Genomic DNA, 21,547 nt, shown 5'->3' with positions numbered 1-21,547 from the left:
GACTCTCCAGCATGGGTTTAATCATCAGTATTCATCAAAAGCTCCCTAGGTGCTTCTCACAGCACCCAGCATGGATGCCTACTGTGCCGTGTCCAGGAATGGCCAGAACCCTTCAAGGAGGCTGAGCTGAGGTTGCGACTCCTGGTTTCTCACACAACTTACCTCCCCTCTCCTGCAGCATCCTCAGCTGAATGCATGTCTGTGTGTCTGAATTTTCCAGGACGGTGAAGCCAGGTGAGACCATTAGATTCCAAATAAAAGGCATCCCAACAACAGCTGGACTTGAGAAATTTATCAAGTTTAATTCCAATCAGGTGAAAGAGGTTCATACTGAGAAGACTCTTCTCATCACAACTAGCCTTTGCCTGATGCCTTGGAAAGAGGCAGCAGCTGTGACCGGCTCTAAGCCTTGGCTGAGCGTTTCAGCATTTCCTGCTTTGGGATTAGCTTTCAGATAATTAGATTTTATTACTCATTAGATTTCAGATGATTAGACTTGATTACTCATATGAGGGCAGATTCAAGAGCCAGCTGGGTGAAAGTTAGCGTTCAAAGGCCAACACAAATCACAGGCAGCAGGACCCACTAGGCCAGGTCATGTGGAATCACAGGGTAGCCTGTTGACAGCTAGAAACGCCCAGCCTGGGCCACAGAACCTCACCTCCCTGCCTTGAGTCATGGCCTCAAAGAGCAGGGCCACCACTATCTGCAATCAGAACCAAAGGCGTCCACAGCCACAGAGTCCCTCCCTGGAGACACAGGCTATCAGAAGCTGCTGCCCACTTGCCCTGTGAGGAGGGACCACCTCTTCAGCCCCAGAGTGCACCAGCCCTGGAAGCACCAGCCAAGTAGAGTCTTCTGCCAGAACTGGGCTGGGCCTGCTGGAAATACATTCTCTCCTCGCTATTGTCTGCCTGAAATCCCACCCCTCTTCCTTCCCTGAGGGGGGCCTACCTGAGGAAGAGCAGGTAGACAGGGTCTTTCCCTCGGATCTCTGCACACACTGGGCCTGGGCCTGGGCCTGGGCCTGCCTGCCAAACCAGAAGCAGGACTGAGGGCCAGGTGCTGTCTGTTCACCTTTGACTTTCGACAACTTCAGGCAACTTGAAACTATGGCACCTAAAACCCAACTTCACAGCCCCTACGCTTCCCCATGGTTGGTGAGCCTTCGAGGCACCTGTAGTGTAGTAGGCATGTCCAGTCTTCCATGCGGAAGGAGCCCCAGCCCCTTGGTGGTGGTGGATGACCCAGCGGTCCCTCCTACTTGATGACTGATGGTGCTGGTAAGTTAAAATCAGGAACCTTCAAGGGGGCCAATGCGGGGGTGGGGGGGTGAGGGAGGGAGGGAGGAAGATGGTGGACGGCCCCACCTCTCCTGGTGAGGGAGCCTGCCTACCTGCTCCCTCCATACAGCCCCTGAACCTTCTCCAAGGAAGCCACAGCCTCCTCACCTGGTCCCATCCAGACATTTCACTCTCACTCTAACACCTGAAACATCCCCCTCCTCCAGGCAGCATTGGGAGTGATCGGAGAGCACCCCTCCCCCTCATAACCAGGCAGGCCCATCCCAGACCCTTACCCTGCTGAGCACTCTCAGCTCACATGCGGTGAGGACAGCCAGCCCTGTGCTCCCCGGACATGCTGCTGGACCCCAGGTCCCCTTTTCAGGAAGGCCTTCCCTTGGGAACCATCTTGGATGTGGCCCTAGATGTGGTCTGTGAATTTGCTGATCCTGTTGCTTCAGTTCCTTTCTCTCATGGCCAAGGAGGTAAGATCCATCCCTCTGTACCTCCCATTCACTCCCCCATCCCCAGGAATAAAGCTGCCTTTGTGACCCTGTGGGCCTCCACCTCGGGGTGCAGAGGGGGCAGGCCAGCCAGAGGGGTCCTGACTTGGACCAGACCCAGGAAAAGAAGGGTGTTAAACAAGGGTGCCCCTTCCTGACCTTTGGGGTAAAGAAGACATCCCAAGGGGTGCCCCACGTCTGCCTTGTTCACCACCTCATCTCACAAGTGCTGGTGGCCCCATAGGGCTGGCCTAGAAGCAGAGTTGTGGGCAGCAGCACAGGGACCCACCAGAGATGCCCTCTCTGGTAGTGTGTGTGTGTGTGTGTGTATGTGTGTGTGTGTGTGTGTGCGCGCGCGCGCGCCCATTCTTTCAGAGAGACATGATGGGCACTGTCTTGGGAGAACTGGCCTAAAACAGTCAGGCCAGATTTCTGGTCAGTTCTGCCCATGTGGGTGGTTAGACTCTCTCCAGGACGGACAGTTAATACAGTTCTCATAGGGGAGGTCAGAGTTCCGGTAGCTCTAAACAGGTTCTTCCTCCCGACCTTCCGGTAGGAATGGACCGATTTTTAGCTACAAGGCAGGACACCTCCGAGCTGACTCAGGGATTCTAGTATCTATAGAACGGGAGCTAAGTTTGGGTGTTACTGTCATAACTCAGGATTGCTTCCAACCTGGGCACATCCCGTGTGTGTGTGTGTATAGCCTGCTGTTGGAGTCCTCTCCCAAACCAAGCCTGAGCCCTGAAGGTAGCTGAGCCCGCCATGCCTTTCTTCTAGTTTAGGCAGGCACCAGGGGGAAGCCCTTTCGGGGGAGTGACCAGGATCCTTTCAGCCTTTCCAGGTCCATCTCTTCTGATGCCAGTGTCCCACCCCAGGTTCCCAAGGCCAGCCCTGCTCTGTTCTTCCATCACAACCTCACAGCCTTAGTTCTCAAAAGCCAGGAGCCTGGGCCCCAACCTTCTCAAGAGAAGACAGATATCCCAAGAAAGGACAGAGGCCAGTTCTTTTCTGCCCCCAGGCTGCCCTATTCAGAGCTTCCTTTGCTGGGTGAGGCTGCACAGGCTGTGAAGGGTGCCCAGCCTCGGAGAATGGTTCCTGACAATCCCTCATGGGTAGATGAGCTCAGAGCAAGTTTCTCGTCTTCCTCTGTCACCCCTAGTCCACCCCCATCCCCGACCTGGTCCAACGTGGGGAGAGGGAGGACGGGTCAGAGGACGGCAAGGCCAAGGGGGTGGTGTGAAGGGAGCAGTGGGTGCAGGGGAGCAAGTGGTGCGCAGGAGCCCTGTGGCCACGATGCCGGCACGTAGGGTGATGCGGCTGCCTGGTGCCTGGCCCTCTCCCCACAGTATCATTCATCTATCACCTCCACAGAGTCCTCGTCCTTCCTCTGCTCTGACTGCTCCTCTGTTGTTTCTGTGTTCTCAGTGTCTGACAGCGATGCCACCTGTCGCACCCAGTCACCGTCACTGAGAGGCTTTGGATGACGTGGTCCGGAGAAGGGGTTGAACCAGTTCAGGGAAAAGTCCCCACCAAAGGTCTCTTTGACTGACTTCCAGCTGCCTGTGTGTTCCCTGGGCTGGTGCTTTCGTTTGAGGCGTTCAATGCCCTGGGGGGACAATGGGATAAAGAGGGTCAGTGTGGGACAGCCGTGCGCCATCTAACACACCCCAGGTCCCGGCACAGCAGAGCACCAAGGCCCAGAGCCAGGGTCTCCCAGAGGGTGGGGAGGGGCTCGGAGCAGCACAGCAAGCAGGGCCTGTGTTTCCCACCAACTGCCCTCCTTTCCTTCCACAGGAGCAAGGGTGCCTGGCCAGCTGCTGCGCAGTGACCAGGCTGCCCAGTGGCTAAGGGCCAAGGAGTAACATCTCAGGCCCCTGCAGGCATGAGCTGGGCCACCTGTCCGGAGACCACCCAGAAAGACGACCCCTCCCCAAGTATCCTGGGTCACTCCCCCTACAGCAGGCGCAGCAAACCCAGCACGAAGGAGGATGATGGGGTTAAGGGGGAGAGCAGGAGACACACGAAGCGTGAGGTGAGGAAGCAAAGCTGTGCACAGCGAGTGCCAACATGCAGCGGGCAGCTGGAGGGTGCACGGGGCCGCTGCGAGGGGGCAAAGGCTGGCGTCGAAACTGCACATGCAGTAGACATGCCCTGTGGCCTCTCCCGAGCTGCCCACTCACCTGCCTCTGGGTGTCGGCTGCGCCAGGCCACAGAAGAGGGTGTTGGGAAGGGGGAGAAGCCAAAGGAGTTAAAGGCACAGCCAGGCCAGCTCTCCAGGCCCACCACACCCTCTGCAGAGGCTTTACCCCCACTGGGGCGCTGCCTCCTCCATCTCTTCTGGAAGCCAAGGAGATTTGTCGTGGGCTTCCCAGGCACAGGTACTGCTCACTGACAGCACTTTCCACCTCGGAATGACCTCTGAGTACCTAGTTCTAGGTTTTCTCTTCTTTTCCACACAAGATCCTTACATAACCAGCATAATTCTTTCTGTTGTGCAGAAGGAGAAACTGAGATACACGCACAGACTGAGATCTGGCCACACCTGGGCCAGTTCCTCTCCACCACTCTTTCTTCCCACACCATCTCAGAGGTTCAAGTTTCTTGGCTTTTGGAAAAATGGTAGGTTAAAGAACCTGATCTCAAAGTATCTCCTCATAAGATACTTCCTAATTACCGAGGGTAGAACAGTACCTTTACAGTAAGGAAACTTTGCAGATATAACTTTAACCAAATTGAAGTTAACATCACCAATAATGAAATGTATCAACATCACGTGCCCTCGGATATGGTGCCCCAAGAAGGACAGAACATCACTTCACTGGTTTTCCTGCCCAAAAGGCATAATCTCAATCTAATTATGAGAAAACATCAAACAAATGCAGATGTCAGGATATTCTACAGAATATCTTCAACAGGATAATAATCTTCAACAGGATCAAAGTCTGATGAACTTGTTTTGGAACCAGACAGAAGTGGTGGTTGTACAATATTATGAACGTACTAAATGCCACTGAACCACACACTTTAAAATGGTTGCTTTTATGTGATGTGACTTTAACCTCAACTAGAAAGAGGATCAGGTTCATGAAAGACAGAGAAAGACTGAGGAGGAACTAAATACACAGGACAAATGATGCAATGTGGCATCCTGGAACAGAGAACGATACTAGTGGGACAACTGGAGAACTCTCAGTAAAGTATATAGATTAGTTAATGGTATTGTATCAGTAAATTTCCAGGTTTTTATATTTGTGTTATGGTTTTATAAAATGTTTACATTTGGAAAGACTGATTGAAAGGCATATGGGAGCTCTTTGTACTATTTTTACTATTTTGTTTTGTTAAGTCTGAAATTATTTCTCAATATAAAGCTAAGAAAAATCTGAGACACGATTTATGCAATACAGTCTTGAACACGGATTAATAATGAGAAGTTGGAAACAATCAAAATGTCCAATAACGATGGCTAAGTAAATTATTCTATAAAGCAGAACACTATGCAGTTATTAAAAGTGGCATCAACGACAAGGGCCTAATTTTCAAAATATACAAACAGCTCATACAACTCAACAACAAAAAACAAAGAACCCAATCGAAAAATTGGCAGAAGGCCTAAATAGACATTCCTCCAAAGAAGACATATAGATGGCCAGTAGGCACATGAAAAGATGCTCATCATCGCTAATTATTAGAAAAATGAAAATAAAAACTACAGTGAGGTACCACTTCACACTGGTCAGAATGGCCATCATCAAAAAGTCTACAAATAAATGCTGGAGAGAGTGTGGAGAAAAGGGAATCCTCTTACACTGCTGGTGGGAATATAAATTGGTATGGAAAACGTACCAATGCCTGCTATGGAAAACAGTATGCAGGTTCCTCAAATAACTAAAAATGGAGCTGCCATACGATCCAGCAATCCCACTCCTGGGCATATACCCAGACAAAATTATAATTTGAAAAGATACATGAACCCCTATATTCAAAGAAGCACTATTTACAATACCCAAGACATGGAAACAACCTAAATGTCCATCAACAGATGAATGGATAAAGATGATGTGGTGGGGAGATATACACATACACACACACACACACACACACACACACACACACACACACAATGGAATACTACTCAGCCATATAAAAGAATGAAATAATGCCATTTGCAGCTACATGGATGGACCTAGACAAATACCATATAGTATCACTTAAATGTGGAGACTACACTATAACACAAATGAACATATCTAAGAAACAGAAACAGACTCACAGACACAGAGAACAGACTTGTGGTTGACAAGGGGGAGGGGAGGTGGGAGAGGGAAGGATTGGGAGTTTGGGATTAGTAGATGCAAACTATTATATATAGAATGGATAAACAACAAAGTCCTATTGTATAGCACAGGGAACTATATTCAATATCCTGTGATAAATCACAATGGAAAAGAATGTGAAAAAGAATATATATATATATATATATGTATAACTGAATCACTTTGCTGAACAGCATAAATTAACACATCATTGTAAGTCAACTATACTTCAATAAAATTTTTTAAAAAAGTGGCATCAATACAGTTTTACATACACTGGAAAGTCCTGTCCACGTGGTGACAAGGGAAGAAAGCAAAGTTGCACCTGACATCATTGTGGAACCTGGGATTTGGGGGTAGGATTTTATTTTTTTTAATTAATTAATTAATCAGCTGAGTTGGGTCTTTGTTGCTGCGCGCGGGCTTTCTCTAGTTGCAGCAAGTGGGGGCTACTCTTCATTGTAGCATGTAGGCTTCTCATTGCAGTGGCTTCTCTTGTTGCGAAGCACGGGCTCTAGGTACCCAGGCTTCAATAGTTGCAGCACGTGGGCTCAGTAGTTGTGGCACATAGGCTCTAGAGTGCAGGCTCAGTAGTTATGGCACAGGGGCTTAGTTGTTCCACGGCATGTGGGATCTTCCTGGACCAGGGCTCGAACCTGTGTCCCTTGCATTGGCAGGCAGGTTCTTAACCACTGCACCGCCAGGGAAGTCCTGGGGATGGGATTTTAGATTTGATTTATCTCTGTAGACTTCCCACATGTTCCAAGTTTTCACCAAGAAGCAGGTGTGACTTTTATAATCAGAACAGAAAAGCTGTTTCAGAAAATGGACCTTATTGACACAACTCTTGAGGGAACCTCACGTGGGTCTGGGGCACAAGATGCTATGCTATTCACGGTCCGACCCCTCACCAGGCCTCCCTCCTTGGTGGGAGCAGCAATGGCCAGCTGAGTGACTGGCTTTGGGGATTCTGGGTTCCCTTCCTGGTTGATCATTCGCAGCCTGTTGAGAGAGGCGTTCTAACCATGACTGCAGGGGTGCTGGGATATGGCCACGTGGCAGACCAGGCTACAGAGGGGACACCCAGAAATGACAGACTGGCTGGGTCTGCACTGACTGAGCTCACTCAAAGCCGTGACTGTGGGTCCTTACAACCACCCTGAGAGGAGGTGGGTGTTAGTACTAACACTCGTTATAGGGGAAGACAGGGGTTCTGAGAGGCTGTGACAGCGGCTGAAGCTCATCCTGCTGGTTGTGCCTCAGAACCAGGATGAGAACTGGTGTGTTCACTCTGCCCAATGCATTTTCAATCCTACTGCAAATCCTCACTCAAAGGCAGAGAAAAGCTGCAGAGGGAAATGAAGCAAAAGAGCCCACAGGACAACACAGATGGAAAGATATATCATGTTCTTATATTGGAAGAATTAATATTGTTAAAATGACCACACTACCCAAGACAATCTACAGATTCAACGGAATCCCTATCAAAATACCAACGGCATTTTTCACAGAACTAGAACAAATAATTTTTAAATTTGTATGGAACCACTAAAGACCCAGAATAGCCAAAACAATCATGAGAAAGAAGAACAGAGCTGGAGGAATCATGCTCTCTAACTTCAGACTATACTACAAAGCTATAGTAATCAAAACAGTATGGTACTGGCACAAAAAACAAACAGATCAATGGAACAGAATAGAGAGCCCAGAAATAAACCCACACATTTTTGGAAAAATAATCCAAAACAAAGGAGGCAAGAATATACAATGGAGAAAGGATAGTCTCTTCAATAAGTGGTGCTGGTAAAACTGGACAGCCACCCATAAAAGAATGAAATTAGAACATTCGCTAACACCATATACAAAATACACTCAAAATAAATTAAAGACCTAAATGTAAGACCAGAAACCATAAAACTCCTAGAGGAAAACATAGGCAGAACACTCTGTGCCATAAATCGTAGCAATAAAATTTTGGATCTGTCTCCTAGAGCAAAGGAAATAAAAGCAAAAATAAACAAATGAGACCTAATTAACCTTAAACACTTTTGCATACCAAAGGAAACCATCGACAAAACAAAGATGATCTACAGAATGGGAGAAAATATTTTCAAATTATATGACCGATGAAGGGTTAATATTCAAAATATATAAACAGCTCATACAACTCAGTATCAACAAACAAACAAGCTGCTTAAAAAATGGGCAGAAGACCTGAATAGACAGATCTCCAAAGAGGACATGCAGATGACCAACAGGCATGTGAAAAGATGCTCAACATCACTAATCATCAGAGAAATGCAAATCAAAACTATAATATCACCTGTAAGACTGGCTATCATCGAAAACAGTACAGATAACAAATGTTAACAAGGATGTGGAGAAAAGGGAACACTTATGCACTGTTGGTGGGAATGTAAATTGGTGAAACCACTGTGGAAAACAGTATGGAGGTTTCTCAAAAAACTAAAAATATAACTACCATATGACCCAGCAATTCCACTCCTGGATATATATCTGAAAGAAACAAAAACATTGATTCAAAAAGTTACCGCAATGTTCAAAGCAGTGCTATTTACAATAGCCAAGACATGGAAGCAACCTAAATGTACGTCAACAGGTGAATGGATAAAGAAGATGTGGTATATATATACAATGGAATATTACTCAGCCATAAAGAAAAGAACTTTTGCCATTTGCAACAACATGGATGGGTATTATGCTAAGTGAAATAAGTCAGACAGAGAAAGACAAATACTGTATGATATCACCTCTATGTGGAATCTAAAAAATACAAAAAACCAGTGAATAAAACAAAAAAGAAGCAGACTCACAGATATAGAGAACAAATTAGTGGTTACCAGTCGGGAGAGGCAAAAGATGAGGGGCGATATAGGAGTAAGTTATTAAAGGTACAAACTGTTCTGTATAAAATAAGCTACAAGGATATATTGTACAACATAGGGAATATAGCCAATATTTTATAATAATTATAAATGGAGTATAACCTTTAAAATTTTTCAATCAAATATTGTAACATATAATATTGTACATCAACCATACTTCAATAAAAAAAATTTTTTTAATTAAAAAAAAAAAAGAGAGCCCACAGGATGATGATTTTCCCCTGTGGTGGCGTGTTCCCAGAAGAGCACTCTTGGTCTCTACTCAACCTCCTCAGCAAGCTCGTAAAAATGTTCCAGATGGAGCCTGGCCTGCCCACCAGATGAACCTCCTCAGCAGTTAAGTAAACATCCAGGAGTGTCAGCTCTGGGTCTGAAGAGGAGAAAATATTCCAAACGAATCTGATGCATAAGAAAGGCTGAGGGTCTGGACCCTCAGGTTCAGGAGGAGCCAGTGGGGTTTCTTTTTCCTGGTAGGACTCAATTTTGAGTTCTGTGTGGATATAAAGGCATCCTGAAGGCAGAGTTCTTAAGCTGGAGGTTTGCGGAGGCAGCAATGATACCCACTTTAGGCTCATGCAGACAAGAATGGTTGATCCCCGGTAAGTGGGCAACAGCCTAAACCAGCACCTCTTGCAGGGAGTGTGTGACTTGGGCCTTTTGGGCCTGGTCTCCCTGGGTGACACATGAGCTGTGACCTATAAACAAACTCACGAATGCCCCAAAATGAATGTACCAGGACTACGGCTCCCCAGGAGGCAGAGACCCGGGCACATGCTCTGTAAGGACTCAGCTAAGGCCCACGGAGCAAGAGCAGGAGGTCCCCCTGCTCCCTGCATCTCAGACGTAGAAAGTCGGAGGTGCTGCAGCTTATGCAAATGTGTCCTCCTCAGAGATGGCCAGACAACTCTCTCCTCATCAGTGGTTTCACATCTTTTTAGTGCAGCCCACAATAGGAAATACTCTTCTGTTGCATACAAGCACGCGCGCGCACACCCCTTCCCCGAAGTTTCATGAAACAATACATATTTTACAAGGTGTAATGCATTATTTTTTATTTCTTTAAAAAAATTCTGTTGCAAACCAATACACTGATCTCACACATCATGAACAGTTGTGCACATGGTCTGAAAGTACAGCTTCAACATAGCTAACATTCCCTAAAGCCATACAACGTGCCAGACACCATCCTAACATTTACATTCATTTCTCTCTTTGAATCGTCACACCAATTTTGGGATTTAGATTATCTCCCTGATTTTACAGACGAGAAAACTGAGGCTTAAGTAAATTACTGCCTAAGGTCACACAGGAAGGAAGTAGCTGAGCAGGGATTTGAACCAAAGACTGAGGCCAGGACCCAAGGCCCCATCACCCCATGACCTCAGCTGCAGAAATTCAGGGCATCCTTTATGTCCATGTCAGAGCACGTGTCTTCCCCCCGAAGGTTTTTGCAAACACTATTCTGCAACGCTTTTCATAATTCTTTGGATCGGCGTCATCAGCTCCCGTGCGCGCAGATGAGGGATCCCTGGGACTCACTCTTTGAGTGAGCTTTGCTAGGGTAATCATGAGGCTCAAGTCATTAATGATTTTTTCTTGAGGAAGCGTGGTGGGGGAATGAAGTCTTTGGTTTGGGAGAGTAGACTCGTCAGTGGCTTGTTTTTGTTTCACTGTGAATCCTTTATCCTTTGTTAGGTGATTCTCAGGCAGATATGTATTTAAAAGATACAAGAAAAAGCCACATGGGTGTTGAGGTCCACAGATGGAAACCAAAGGCCAGGACATTCATGTGCGTGGTCGCGCCAGGCTCTAATCACTCACTGGCCACCGCTCCCACTGGGAGGACCCTGGCTTCACTCTGTCTCATCTCTTTTTGGGATGGTTCTTCACCCAAAGGACCCCTCGGTCCAGAAACCAGTTGGCCAGATAAGATGTGCAGAAAGATTGCTGGACAGACTAACAGTTTGGCTCTCCTTCAAACAAATACTTTCCTTGTTTTCTCAGCATTTATTGGCTGGGGAGGCCGCTGGTTATGAGGGAAGAGGGGCTCACAGTGGGCACAGCCCACCCAGCACCACACTGAGCCCCGCAGCACACAGGATCGCTTAATCAGCAGGGCTTTGTGCAACCCCTGCAAGCCCCAAGTGGATCCTCAGACTTCAACGTGTCACCATCAACTGGAGGGCTGTGAAAATCCAGATCACTGCCACCCCACCCCCTCAGAGTTTCTGATTCAGCAGGTCTGGAATGGAGCCTGAGAATCTTCGTCTCTAATAAGTCCCCAGGTGATGAGGATGTTGCTGGTCTATGGACCACACTTTGAGGTGCACTGCCTCAGTACATCCTCAGCAAGATTCGCAAGAGGGAATCTAGTAAAATCTTCTTCTCTTCACGTATCTTTTTTTTTTTTTTTTTTTTTTTTTTTTTTTTTTTTGTGGTACGCAAGCCTCTCACTGTTGTGGCCTCTCCTGTTGCGGAGCACAGGCTCCGGACGCGCAGGCTCAGCGGCCATGGCTCACGAGCCCAGCCGCTCCGCAGCATGTGGGATCTTCCCGGACCGGGGCACGAACCCGTGTCCCCTGTATCAGCAGGTGGACTCTCAACCACTGCGCCACCAGGGAAGCCCCTCTTCACGTATCTTTGACAACTAAGGTCCCCTTTAAGGTTGGAACCCCTCACTTCTACTGGCTGGCTCACCCTGGAGGCTTATGCACTACAAGTTTTGAAGTGAGAAAAACGTAAAACCCATTGGCCTAGCTGGGAGAGCCCAGCCCAGTCTGGGGTTTCTGTGTGATGCCAACCTCAAGTAAGTGTTTAATAAACATTGCTTAACCTATCTCATCAGGAAGGTGGCTTGTTTGTTTGTTTGTTAATTTATTTATGGCTGTGTTGGGTCTTCATTTCTGTGCGAGGGCTTTCTCTAGTTGCGGCGAGCGGGGGCCACTCTTCATCGCGGTGCACGGGCCTCTCACTGTCGCGGCCTCTCTTGTTGAGGAACACAGGCTCCAGATGCGCAGGCTCAGTAGTTGTGGCTCACGGGCCTAGTTGCTCCGCGGCATGTGGGATCTTCCCAGACCAGGGCTCGAACCCATGTCCCCTGCATTGGCAGGCAAACTCTCAACCACTGCGCCACCAGGGAAGCCCCCAGGAAGGTGGATTTTAAAAGCTGGTAACTCAACATGCCTCGCTTTGGGTTCTTCCAAGGAAAAAGTATTACAAAGATGAAATGGTATGATTAAAAGAAGACGTAGCACATACATTTCTACCCGAATCCATTTTGTGCATGACATCACCAAGCCCATGCAAATATGCATAGATTTGTTTGCTCCTAAGCCTTCTGCATGGTCAGTCTGGTTGCTACGAACACAAACAGGAAGTTGACAGGCAGGAAGGAGTCACCTAATCCAACTGGCCAAGTCACCTTCCTCTTTATTTTTCCTTTCCACTCCTCAGAGCCCACATTCTGAAAGACTGTGGCTTCTACTGTCTCATTTTCCCACGCACACACCATTCAGTGCTGTCAGGATTCCTGTGCCGAAGCAAAAGGCTAGGTCTGCCTTTGTGTAGAGGTGTCCTCCTTCACCAGACGTCTGGGAATACTGAGGAGGGCTCGGGGATGCCTGTTTCTTCCTGTCACTATGCTGCAGAGGACAGCCACATTCCTTAGTCATTGTGCTCCTGGCAAAACATTCTCCATCTCAACAAGATGAAATAGGAAGAACACAGAGAATTTGGGGCTATTCCTATGTTCTGAGTACAGCATTTCACTCTAGCTTGAGAACTGGGGAAAATTCATTCTTTCAGACAAAGGGCTCATAAAAACCCAGACAGAATCATACAGGACGTCGGAAGGAGGCTCTCCCTCTGGGAAAGATATACGTGGTATGCTTAGGTACAAATGATGAGTTTCTATTTTTAGGATTTGAAAAAAATTCAATACATCTTCAGCACTATCTACTGTATTCCTTAGAAATTCCATGGGAGGAAGAACCAACTTGGGTCACTTAAAAAAATGCCCTTGAAGATGGGGTATTCTGAGGCATACAAATACTTAAAAATATTCCCTGAGTCCTACTCTCCCTTCTGAAAGCACATGGGAAACAAATGCTATAAAGTAGATTTAAAAGCAGCATTAAAAAAAAAAGCCCAGATCGAAGCCTTGACCATGGCGTAAATAGCACAGCAGAGGCAGGTCGAAGTTAACTGACTTAGGAAAGGTCACAGGGTTCCTTGGTTAAACATCCGAGGCGTGGTGAAGAGCTCCTCAAAGCGATGTCCCAGGGCGTGCGTGGAAGCTTCCAGTGATTTCCTCTGGCTCGACTTTGCTTTCTGCTGGGTGGGCAGAAGAAAATGGGTCTCTCTCCCAGGCCCAACCCTAGAAGCAAACTCCACAGACATGATGAGTTTTTCTGTAGCAACTGGGAGCCCACAAGCATAAGAGAAGGGACTCAGGCAGCAGAAAGAGCCAGAGGAGAGAGGCCTGGTGGGGGCACCTTGTCCAAGACGGGGCTGTCCTTTAGTGGCGACGCAATAGAAACCTCATTCAAGAGAGAGAGCATGCATACATGTCCTTTAAAAGCAATGAAAGAAATGCCCAAACATAGCACACTCACGTTGACTGGACAATCGGCTCTCCCTGAGGGGTAACACTGTGAGGGAAGGGAGCTCAGCCAGAACAGGTTTTGGAAAAATTTTATTGCATTTTGTTTCCATGTGGAAGCACTGACAGAATTGAAAAGAGGCAGCATGTTCCACTTACTTTTCTGAAAGATCATATAGCTAGATGAAGTCTCTCCCCACCCAGGGCTGATTTAATAAACCTCACCCCAAACCCACCCCAAGCAAAAGATAAAAAAAGGTTTGTGGTGATCGCTTAAAAAAACAAATCCATGTTGAGATGGTATTCGGATTTGCGACCTCTGCATTTGATGCGTACTCCCTGTCCCCTCACCTCCCGCCACTGTCTTCAGGCCCTTCCTCCTTCAAATGAGACTCAACACACAAGTATGCAAATGGAAAAGCTACTCAGTTTCGGCGCCACAGGCTTAGGTGTGTCTGCCGATTCCAGTGGATGGATGGCCATCTCTCAACTTTAAAATGTTTGGCTGTAATGTTGCCCTTGCATCACGGTCAGCCCATGCAGGATAATGGTCTCCCAGGTTAAAATACAGACAAGACATGGGTATGTGCACATTTATCGGTCTAAAATGTCAGAAAGTAAACCCACTGCAGGGATTTACAAAATGAGGAAGAAGGGGTTGACAGTGGAGCTGAGGCTGTTTCACTTGGCAATAACACTGCTTAACCGACACCTCGCTAGGAGAGGGAGGGAGGTGGGGAGGTCAGAGAAGAAGCAAACGTTAACTAGGGAAATGTAGCTCGCCTGAAGCTGGGTCATTTTCTTCTTCTTTTGATTGTATAAGGCATTTGGAACTGGAAAAACTTCTTCACATTCTTCCAAATACTCAGGAGTTGGAATATAACTGGTGATTCAGAATACAAATAAGACCCCTTTCATCTCCATCCCCCACCCCACAAGTCATTCTACACACCCAGAGCCCATAAAGTACAAGGCAGGCAATTGATTTTGTGAATTAGGAGGCGAATCGTGTTCATATGGGGGATGAGGCCACTGTGTCAAGGACCCTTTTAAGGGCTCCAGCCCTGATCCTGGCCCTCTCAGGTCACAAGGAGTAAGCATCCATCTTCGGTGAGGTTTTAACTCCCATTTGGGTGCTCGCCACTGCCTCCTGGGCAGTGGGAGGTCATGGGCCCTCCTGGTTCTCCTATGCGTCCCAAACAGGTGTCCAGGCCGGTCCATCCACGCACAAGCGTCACGACTCAGTTAGTACAAGGGGGCATGGCCTGGAGACAGCGCCCTCCACATTAGTCATGCCAGACAGACAGCAGAGAGGAAACCAGAGATCAGAGAAGTGATTTTAAAAAGGAAAAAAGAAAAGCAGCTTCGGTCACCAAAAAAATAGAAAGGATGATCTTTTAAAAATAAAACATGGGGACATTTTTTTTTTCTCTGCAATGTTCAGCCATTTTACTTGAGACATTAAAAAAAATGTTTTAGAGTAGTTGTTTTGCTTTTTCGGTTTAAACGTTCATGAGAACAGATTGGATGGTAGTGCTGGGATGTGGTTTGTGTCTGAGTGGCAATGCTGGTCAGGGGTCCTTCAGACCACATACTGGTACGGGTCTGCCTTCCCTTGGTCTGGCGTGGCAAAGGGGCTGGCCCAGCCTAGAGAAAAGGGGTGGCCAAAAACGGCTTTCATGTTCATCCATTTTGTTTTTTTAGCCCATCTTCTCTCTTCCTTTTTCAATTGTTCTATTCCCTGAAAACAAGAACAATCATACTTTCAGTCAAGCACTTTACTGCTGTGGTTTTGGGGGAGAGATATCCATTAGCTCGAGGTGAATGGAGTAAATGCTTCCTTTTTAAAGCCATGAAGCTTATCTACATAGTACATTTTTCTTCTCTTTCTCTCATAAAAAGTGCTAAAGAAAAAATTCATAATTTTTTTTGGGGGGGGGGCATATAGGCACGCATGTATAAGTCCCTCCAGGAAGGAAGGGACAAATGAGCAAAGTCAGCAGGCCCCTAAGCCACTGTTCCTAGTTGTGCAATCCAGTGTTTTGTTAAGTGAGTCCTTGCTGGGTCTACAGAGGCGCTTCAGGCCTGGTTCTGAGCTGTGTGGGGGGGAACAATGTGAAGGCTGGGGCGCAGGAAGCCTCAGCTGGCGGGGAGCTTGAGATCACGATAGCCAAGGACGGCCGTTAATTTGGGATCGGTTCATGGTAAGTCTGAAGCTACTATGACCACTTTGCAGACAAAAAAAAGAACCAGGTCAAAGGACCAGCTCTGGTGCTGTTAGGCCCCCCAGCCTGAGAGGCCAAGGAGCCCCCTGCTTAGCGGGACTGGCGAGGCACAGTGGAGGAGGTGGAACAGGAGGGAGAGGTCACCACAGAGGAGGAAGGAGAGGGATTAGTATAGGTTAGAAGGGCCGCACGGACAGACCGCTCAGCCTCAGCCTCAGTCCCGGCAAAGGCCTTCCTGTGCTCCTTTGGGGAGAAGTGTGACCCAAGGCCACCTCAGCAGTTGTCACAGAGCCCGCACGACCCCCTGGCCAAGTCTCGCAAGAAAAATGTGGCCTGGGGGAGCAGGCTGATCCCTCCCTTTTCCCTTCTCCTGAAGGAGGTGGTCAGCGGGTGGGGCTGGAAGACAGGGGAGAAGCAGCCTGGCAGGAGCCTGGCCAGGGGTCTGTCTGCTGTGGTCTCTGTGAGGTGGAGGAGCAGGGGTGGGGCCTGAGGGGACAGCCCAGTCTGAGTCTGGGCAGTGGGAGGTCATGGGCCCTCCTGGCTCTCCTATGCGTCCCAAACAGGTGTCCGTCAGACACCTAGGTTCACAGCCTAGGGCCCTGGGACAATACAGGCCAAGGGCAAGTTGCCCTTTCCCATGAGCTGCAGGCCCTTGGCTTCTTTGTCCTTTCCTTTCAGTGTGACTCTCTTTAGGAATACCCTTGAGGGGGAAGAGCAACTAGGACCAGGGCCATGAGAGTTTTCCCTCCAGCTCCCCCAGACCATGGCTTGCGTGGCCTGGGGGGTGTCCCAACAGCGGGTAGGGCCAGATAGTCACCTCTGGGTTCCCTGCAGGTCTTACGCAGAGAAGTCTGTCACATTTACTGCATGGATACACAGCTGGATCTACACCATTGGCTACTATTTTTGCAGACACTCTTTTATAATGATATGAATGCTTATAAAAGAGAAAAGGTGCCGAGAGGCACCCAACCTTCTAAACCATGGGGAATTGCCGCAGATCCAAATGGTGGTGCCTTGGCAGCCGGCAGCATCGTCCTTCTCCACATGCTGAATTTCCACACCCACAGGAATGGGGCCTCAGCAGCAGCAGCAACAACTGAGTCTTCCTACGAGCCTCCATCTAAGGCTGACTACCCAATCGGCCAAAGTTCCCCCAAAGAACCCTAGATGATTGTTGAGAGCTGCTACCTGAAGGGGACCTTGGGAAGCCAGGACGGACTCATGACCTCACCCCAGAGCTAAGGGCTGCCCCTTCCTCCTGGGGCCCCTTACCCAGACCCCAAACCCGAACAGGGAAGAAATGCCCACATCACAGCCACGGACTGACCACCTGGAGGCTTTTGGACACCTTAGGAAGGTTGAGAGGTAGTGGCAGTGGCACCAGGGGTATGGGCTCCAGCTTGGCCGAGCCAGCAGCTTTGAAGCTCCCAGAGAAGGAGCTGTGAGCAGGGCGTAAGGTGGGGGCAGGTAGAAGGCAGCAGACGAGGACCAGGGCCGGGCCTTACTGCCCACTGCTCTGGGGGCCCAAGCTGGGCTGTCTCCTGACTCCACCCTCAGGACTTGTTCATGAAGGCACCTTCTCTGGGAAGGCGACCCTGTCTGTGCCACCTGGGTGAGGGTGCCCTTTGTCCACCACCTGTCTCCAAGCCTGTGGCCACTGGATGGGAAGGGCATCCCAGTGCCTAGCAGAATGCCCGACCCAGAGCCGTGTACAAGACAGAACCATCACGGGAAGGTGGAAGGGCTCGTAACAAAAGGGAACCCTTGGCCGAGGCTGCGGGGCCCCATTCCTGGTGTGATGTGAGTGCCAGTCCCAAGTGGGGAGGAAGAAGACCCTGAGTCGCTGCAAATGGAGGAATGTGCCCTGCACACCCAGGGCCTGGCCGCTGGGCTCCCAGGTCTGGCCTGCAAGCAGCCCTCCCCCGACCCCAGCTGTGGAGGTAGGCGGTGAGCAGGCTGCCCGCTTGCTTACCGTCTCATCCGTGCAGATGGAGTGCACCTGGGTCCCAAACATGACTGATGTGAAAATGAGGAAGAGCAGCCCCTCGAAGCACAGGAGGATGAGGAGGATCACTGTGGTGGGTGGCGAGAAGGAGCTGCACTCTGAAAGAGAAGGGACACGTGGGGCTCAGGGCTGCCCCTCGCCACCCCCAGGGCTCCTCTCTGGCTTCGAGGCCGTGGCAGGGGCCGTCCTCTCCCACACCTGGCCGCACCAGCTCTCCCTCAGGAAAGCCCTCCTCAGGAGGCTGGACCTTGCCGGCTTCCCCTCCCTCACACACACCACTCCCTGCTCTCCGTCCCTCTTCCCGGACAGCACGGGTGTCTGCATCCTGGTGCCAAGCACAGTACCCAGCACAGTCTGGAAGGACCAGAAAGGACTCAGAGCTGAGGCACAAAGGCCTGATGACACCACAGGGAGACCCTCCTCTCCTCAGAGAGCAAAACGCAGGTTGCACAGGTGGAGGGGCCTCAGTCCAGGCCTGGTTTGGCCATGGGTTTTCTGGGCATTCCTGTGCCTCTATCTGCTCATAGGTGAGAGGAAAAGGCAGGTCTGGAGGATCACTCAGTGGCTGTGGGATCTAAAGCTCGGCAGGGGGCAGTCTAAGTGCTGGGGCTTGGCCTGACCCAGTAAGCCCCACGGGGAAGGCCCGCTCTCAGGAGCATCTGCATCCCTGAGACAGTCAGTCCTGAAGCTGGGGAGCTGACACAAGAGCCACCTGGCCCAGAGCAGACACTTTCACTCCCCTGGCCCCTACTACGACCCCATCCTGACCTGGGTGTGACCCGAGGCAAGTCCTTGTCCCTCTCCGGGCCTCTACTCCCTCCACTGGAGAGCAGTGAGGTTTGACCAGATGTGTGGTTTTGTTTTAGGCAGCAGAATCCTTTGTCTGAGCAGAGTCTAAGTCAGAAACCCAGCCCACTGAAAAGCAGGGGTGCTGAGGGAGATGGTGGGGGTGAGCAGGCAGAGGACCCCTTCTCTGGCTCTTCACCATCAAGGCAGCTTCTCAGGAGAGCCCTGGACCACCTTGGGAGACGGGGGCCCCACTTGTGGCACTGGTCCAGGCCCCTTGGTTGGCACTCACTACCCAAGGACTCCTGCCCTTGCCAACAGCTGCCGGGCCTGTCACAGCCGGGCCGTGGCCCATGTTTCTGGCTCTTCCAGTGCTCTGCCTGTTTTCCTGACAGAAGGGGTCTGATCCTGCAGGGCAGAGCTGGGCTCCACTGGGCTTTGGGAATTCAGGGAGTAAGTGCCCCCTCTAAGCTGCCCTGCTAGCTCCCTCACAGGAATGTTAGAAGAGGAAAAGGACATAAATCTGGAATGAGCTTAGAGACACACCAGCACTGAATGGGTGGCAGGGTAAGAGCATCTTGTCTAAATGCCTTATCTCCCCACATTCTCCTCAGAACTTAACACCTCCACATGACTTCCCTTCTTGGTTCCTTGATGGGCAGGGTGTGGTTAGGGTGGCCCAGCAGCCTGACGGGCTGGCCCTGGGTGGCCACAGCTGGGGCAGGTACCTGCCTGGCTTCTGGGCTGGTCAGGGTGGTGGGCAGGACAAGGCAGACAGGGTGGGCATGGATCCTGTACCAACTCCTGACTATAAGCTCTCACTAACAGCCTGACCTTCCCCTCTCTAGCTTGGGCTGGAACTGTGGCAGTCACGAAAATGGGGAGACATGGTGTTATGGACTAATTGTGAACCGCCCCCTGAAATTCACATGCCGAGGCCCTAACCCCCAAAGTGATATTATTTGGAGCCAGGGCCCTTGGGAGGTAATGAGGGTTGGAAGAGGTCATGAGGGTAGGGCCCTCGTGATAGAATTAGTGATCTTATGAAAAGAGACACCAGAGAGCTTGCTTTTCTCTCTCTGCCATGTGAGGACACAAGAGGAGAGGGCCGTCCGCAAGCCAGGAAAAGGGTCCTCACCAGGAATGGAATTGGTTGGTACCGTGATCTTGGACTTTCTAGCCTCCCAGACTGTAAGGAATAAATGTTTAAGCTTCCCAGTCTATGGTGTCTTGTTATGGCAGCCTGAGGTGACTAATACCCATGGGGTTTCTCTTCCCCTAGATGAGGTCAAGCCAGGCAGAGATGGGGGCAGGACCGGGGAGATACACTAAGTCCCCTACATACGAACTTTCAAGTTGTGAACTTTCAGAGATGTGAACGTGTGTTCGCATGTCCAATTACGTTAGTTGGATTATGTTAGTTGGGTACCTAGGCTAACCTTGTTGGACTTTATGAACAAATTGGACTTAGGAAAGCGCTCTCAGAATGGAACTTGTTCGTATGTAGCGGACTTACTGTAGAAGGGGGGCAGATGCAAATTACAGAGGCAGGGAAAGCCTCTTAATATCTGGTTGGGAGCTAAAGATACTGTCCTTTTCACAGCCTCACAAGTTCTGGGGGAAATAATAGCAAGAAAAAGCCTAAGAAGTCAGTGTGTGCAGGAAGAGCAAAGCTCCTAAAAAATGATGAAATGAAGAGGGGAACCAATCAATGGAAAAAGAATGAAAATACGATGTTTCTGCTCAAGATGTGTCTCACATATGTATGTGTGAAAGACGGAGCCCAGCAGGTGGTCTCTCTTAATTCCTCCAGTATCTGTAGTAGTCTTCCCCTTATCCTTGGTTTTGCTTTCTGCAGTTTCATTTACCTGTAGTCAACCTCAGTGCAAAATCTTAAATGGAAAATTCCAGAAATAAACAATCCACAGGTTTTAAAGTACAAACTGTTCTGAGTGGCGTGATGAAATCTCACGCCATCTTGCTCTGTCCACCTGGGACGTGAACCATTGCTTTGTCCGGCATGTCCATGCTGCATATGCTACCTACTACCTCGGTTACCAAATCAACTACCGTGGTATCACAGTGCTTGTGTTCAAGTAACCCTTATTCTACTTAATAATGGCCGCAAAATGCAACGGCAGTGATGCTCGCAATTCAGATACTCTCTTACTGCGCCTAATTTATAAATTAAACTTCATCATAGGTATGTATGTATAGGAAATAACACGGTATATATAGGGTTCTGTACTATCTGAGGTTTCAGGCATTCCACTGGGAGTCTTGGAGCATATCCCCTGCAGATAAGGGGGGACTACTGTATTAAAAATTGTTTTCTTATAACTTATTTTTATTCTTCTTTAAAAAAATTTAAATTTTATTTATTTTTTCAGCATCTATATTTTTCCCTCAGGATTTATGCAATCTTGTGGTTGGAGTTCCTTCCTCAGCATTTGCACATTTAAATGAGATACTTCAAAAGCAGGAAGAATTTGTCTACAATCTTAACGTAAATTGGTGATTAAGCAGTTAAAAAAACAACCACCACAAAAAAAAAAAAATTAACAAAAACCGTCCATGTCCTAGCCAGAAAGTTAAAAATGGATTTCTGCAAGGTTGGAATAAAATGACCTTCAATTAAAGCTCCTCACTTAAAGACATGGAAGCAAAAGCTCTCTCTGCAGGCACAGCTCCACTCCAGGGAATGCACCGCCCTGCTGGGGGCCTGCATTTTCCCTGGGCCCACTCAGGCTAGAGGGTCTGTCCAACTCACTACCTTACCTGTGGAACTGACTTTAAGGGGCTGCTTTTTTTCATGAAGAGATATTCGGGCCTCTGCTGTTTCTTCCCTGATAGGTCCATAGGCTTGCAGGAGATCTAATAAAATGAGGTTGGCCCCTGGCACCAGGATAGAAACAGA

At 49.0% G+C, this 21,547-nt stretch overlaps 1 protein-coding gene across 10 annotated transcripts in view; it reads right to left on the bottom strand.

Moving 5' to 3' along the window:
- Nucleotides 1–3,000: 3,000 nt before the first annotated feature.
- The window catches only part of ZDHHC3 (zDHHC palmitoyltransferase 3), a 55,722-nt gene continuing 37,175 nt past the window's right edge, over nucleotides 3,001–21,547 (bottom strand). For 2 of the 10 annotated variants that reach the window (XM_081247683.1, XM_081247681.1), the window contains exons 6-7: nucleotides 17,812–17,942; nucleotides 3,007–3,395 (exon numbers count right to left, since the gene is read on the bottom strand). In XM_081247683.1, coding sequence (XP_081103809.1) covers nucleotides 3,138–3,395; nucleotides 17,812–17,942 — 389 coding nt within the window. In that variant the 3' untranslated portion in view covers nucleotides 3,007–3,137. Of the gene's footprint in view, nucleotides 3,396–11,641; nucleotides 13,398–13,595; nucleotides 15,353–17,811; nucleotides 17,943–21,408; nucleotides 21,505–21,547 lie in introns of those variants that run through there. The other 8 variants (XM_081247682.1, XR_014016971.1, XM_081247686.1 and 5 more) reach the window with 8 other exon arrangements.

The sequence above is a fragment of the Mesoplodon bidens genome (genome assembly GCF_964165515.1).
Source record: "Mesoplodon bidens genome assembly, chromosome: 10".
Classification (NCBI taxonomy): domain Eukaryota; kingdom Metazoa; phylum Chordata; class Mammalia; order Artiodactyla; family Ziphiidae; genus Mesoplodon; species Mesoplodon bidens.
The sequence above is the reverse complement of the archived record's forward strand: the minus strand, read 5'-3'. Positions and strand labels throughout refer to the sequence as shown.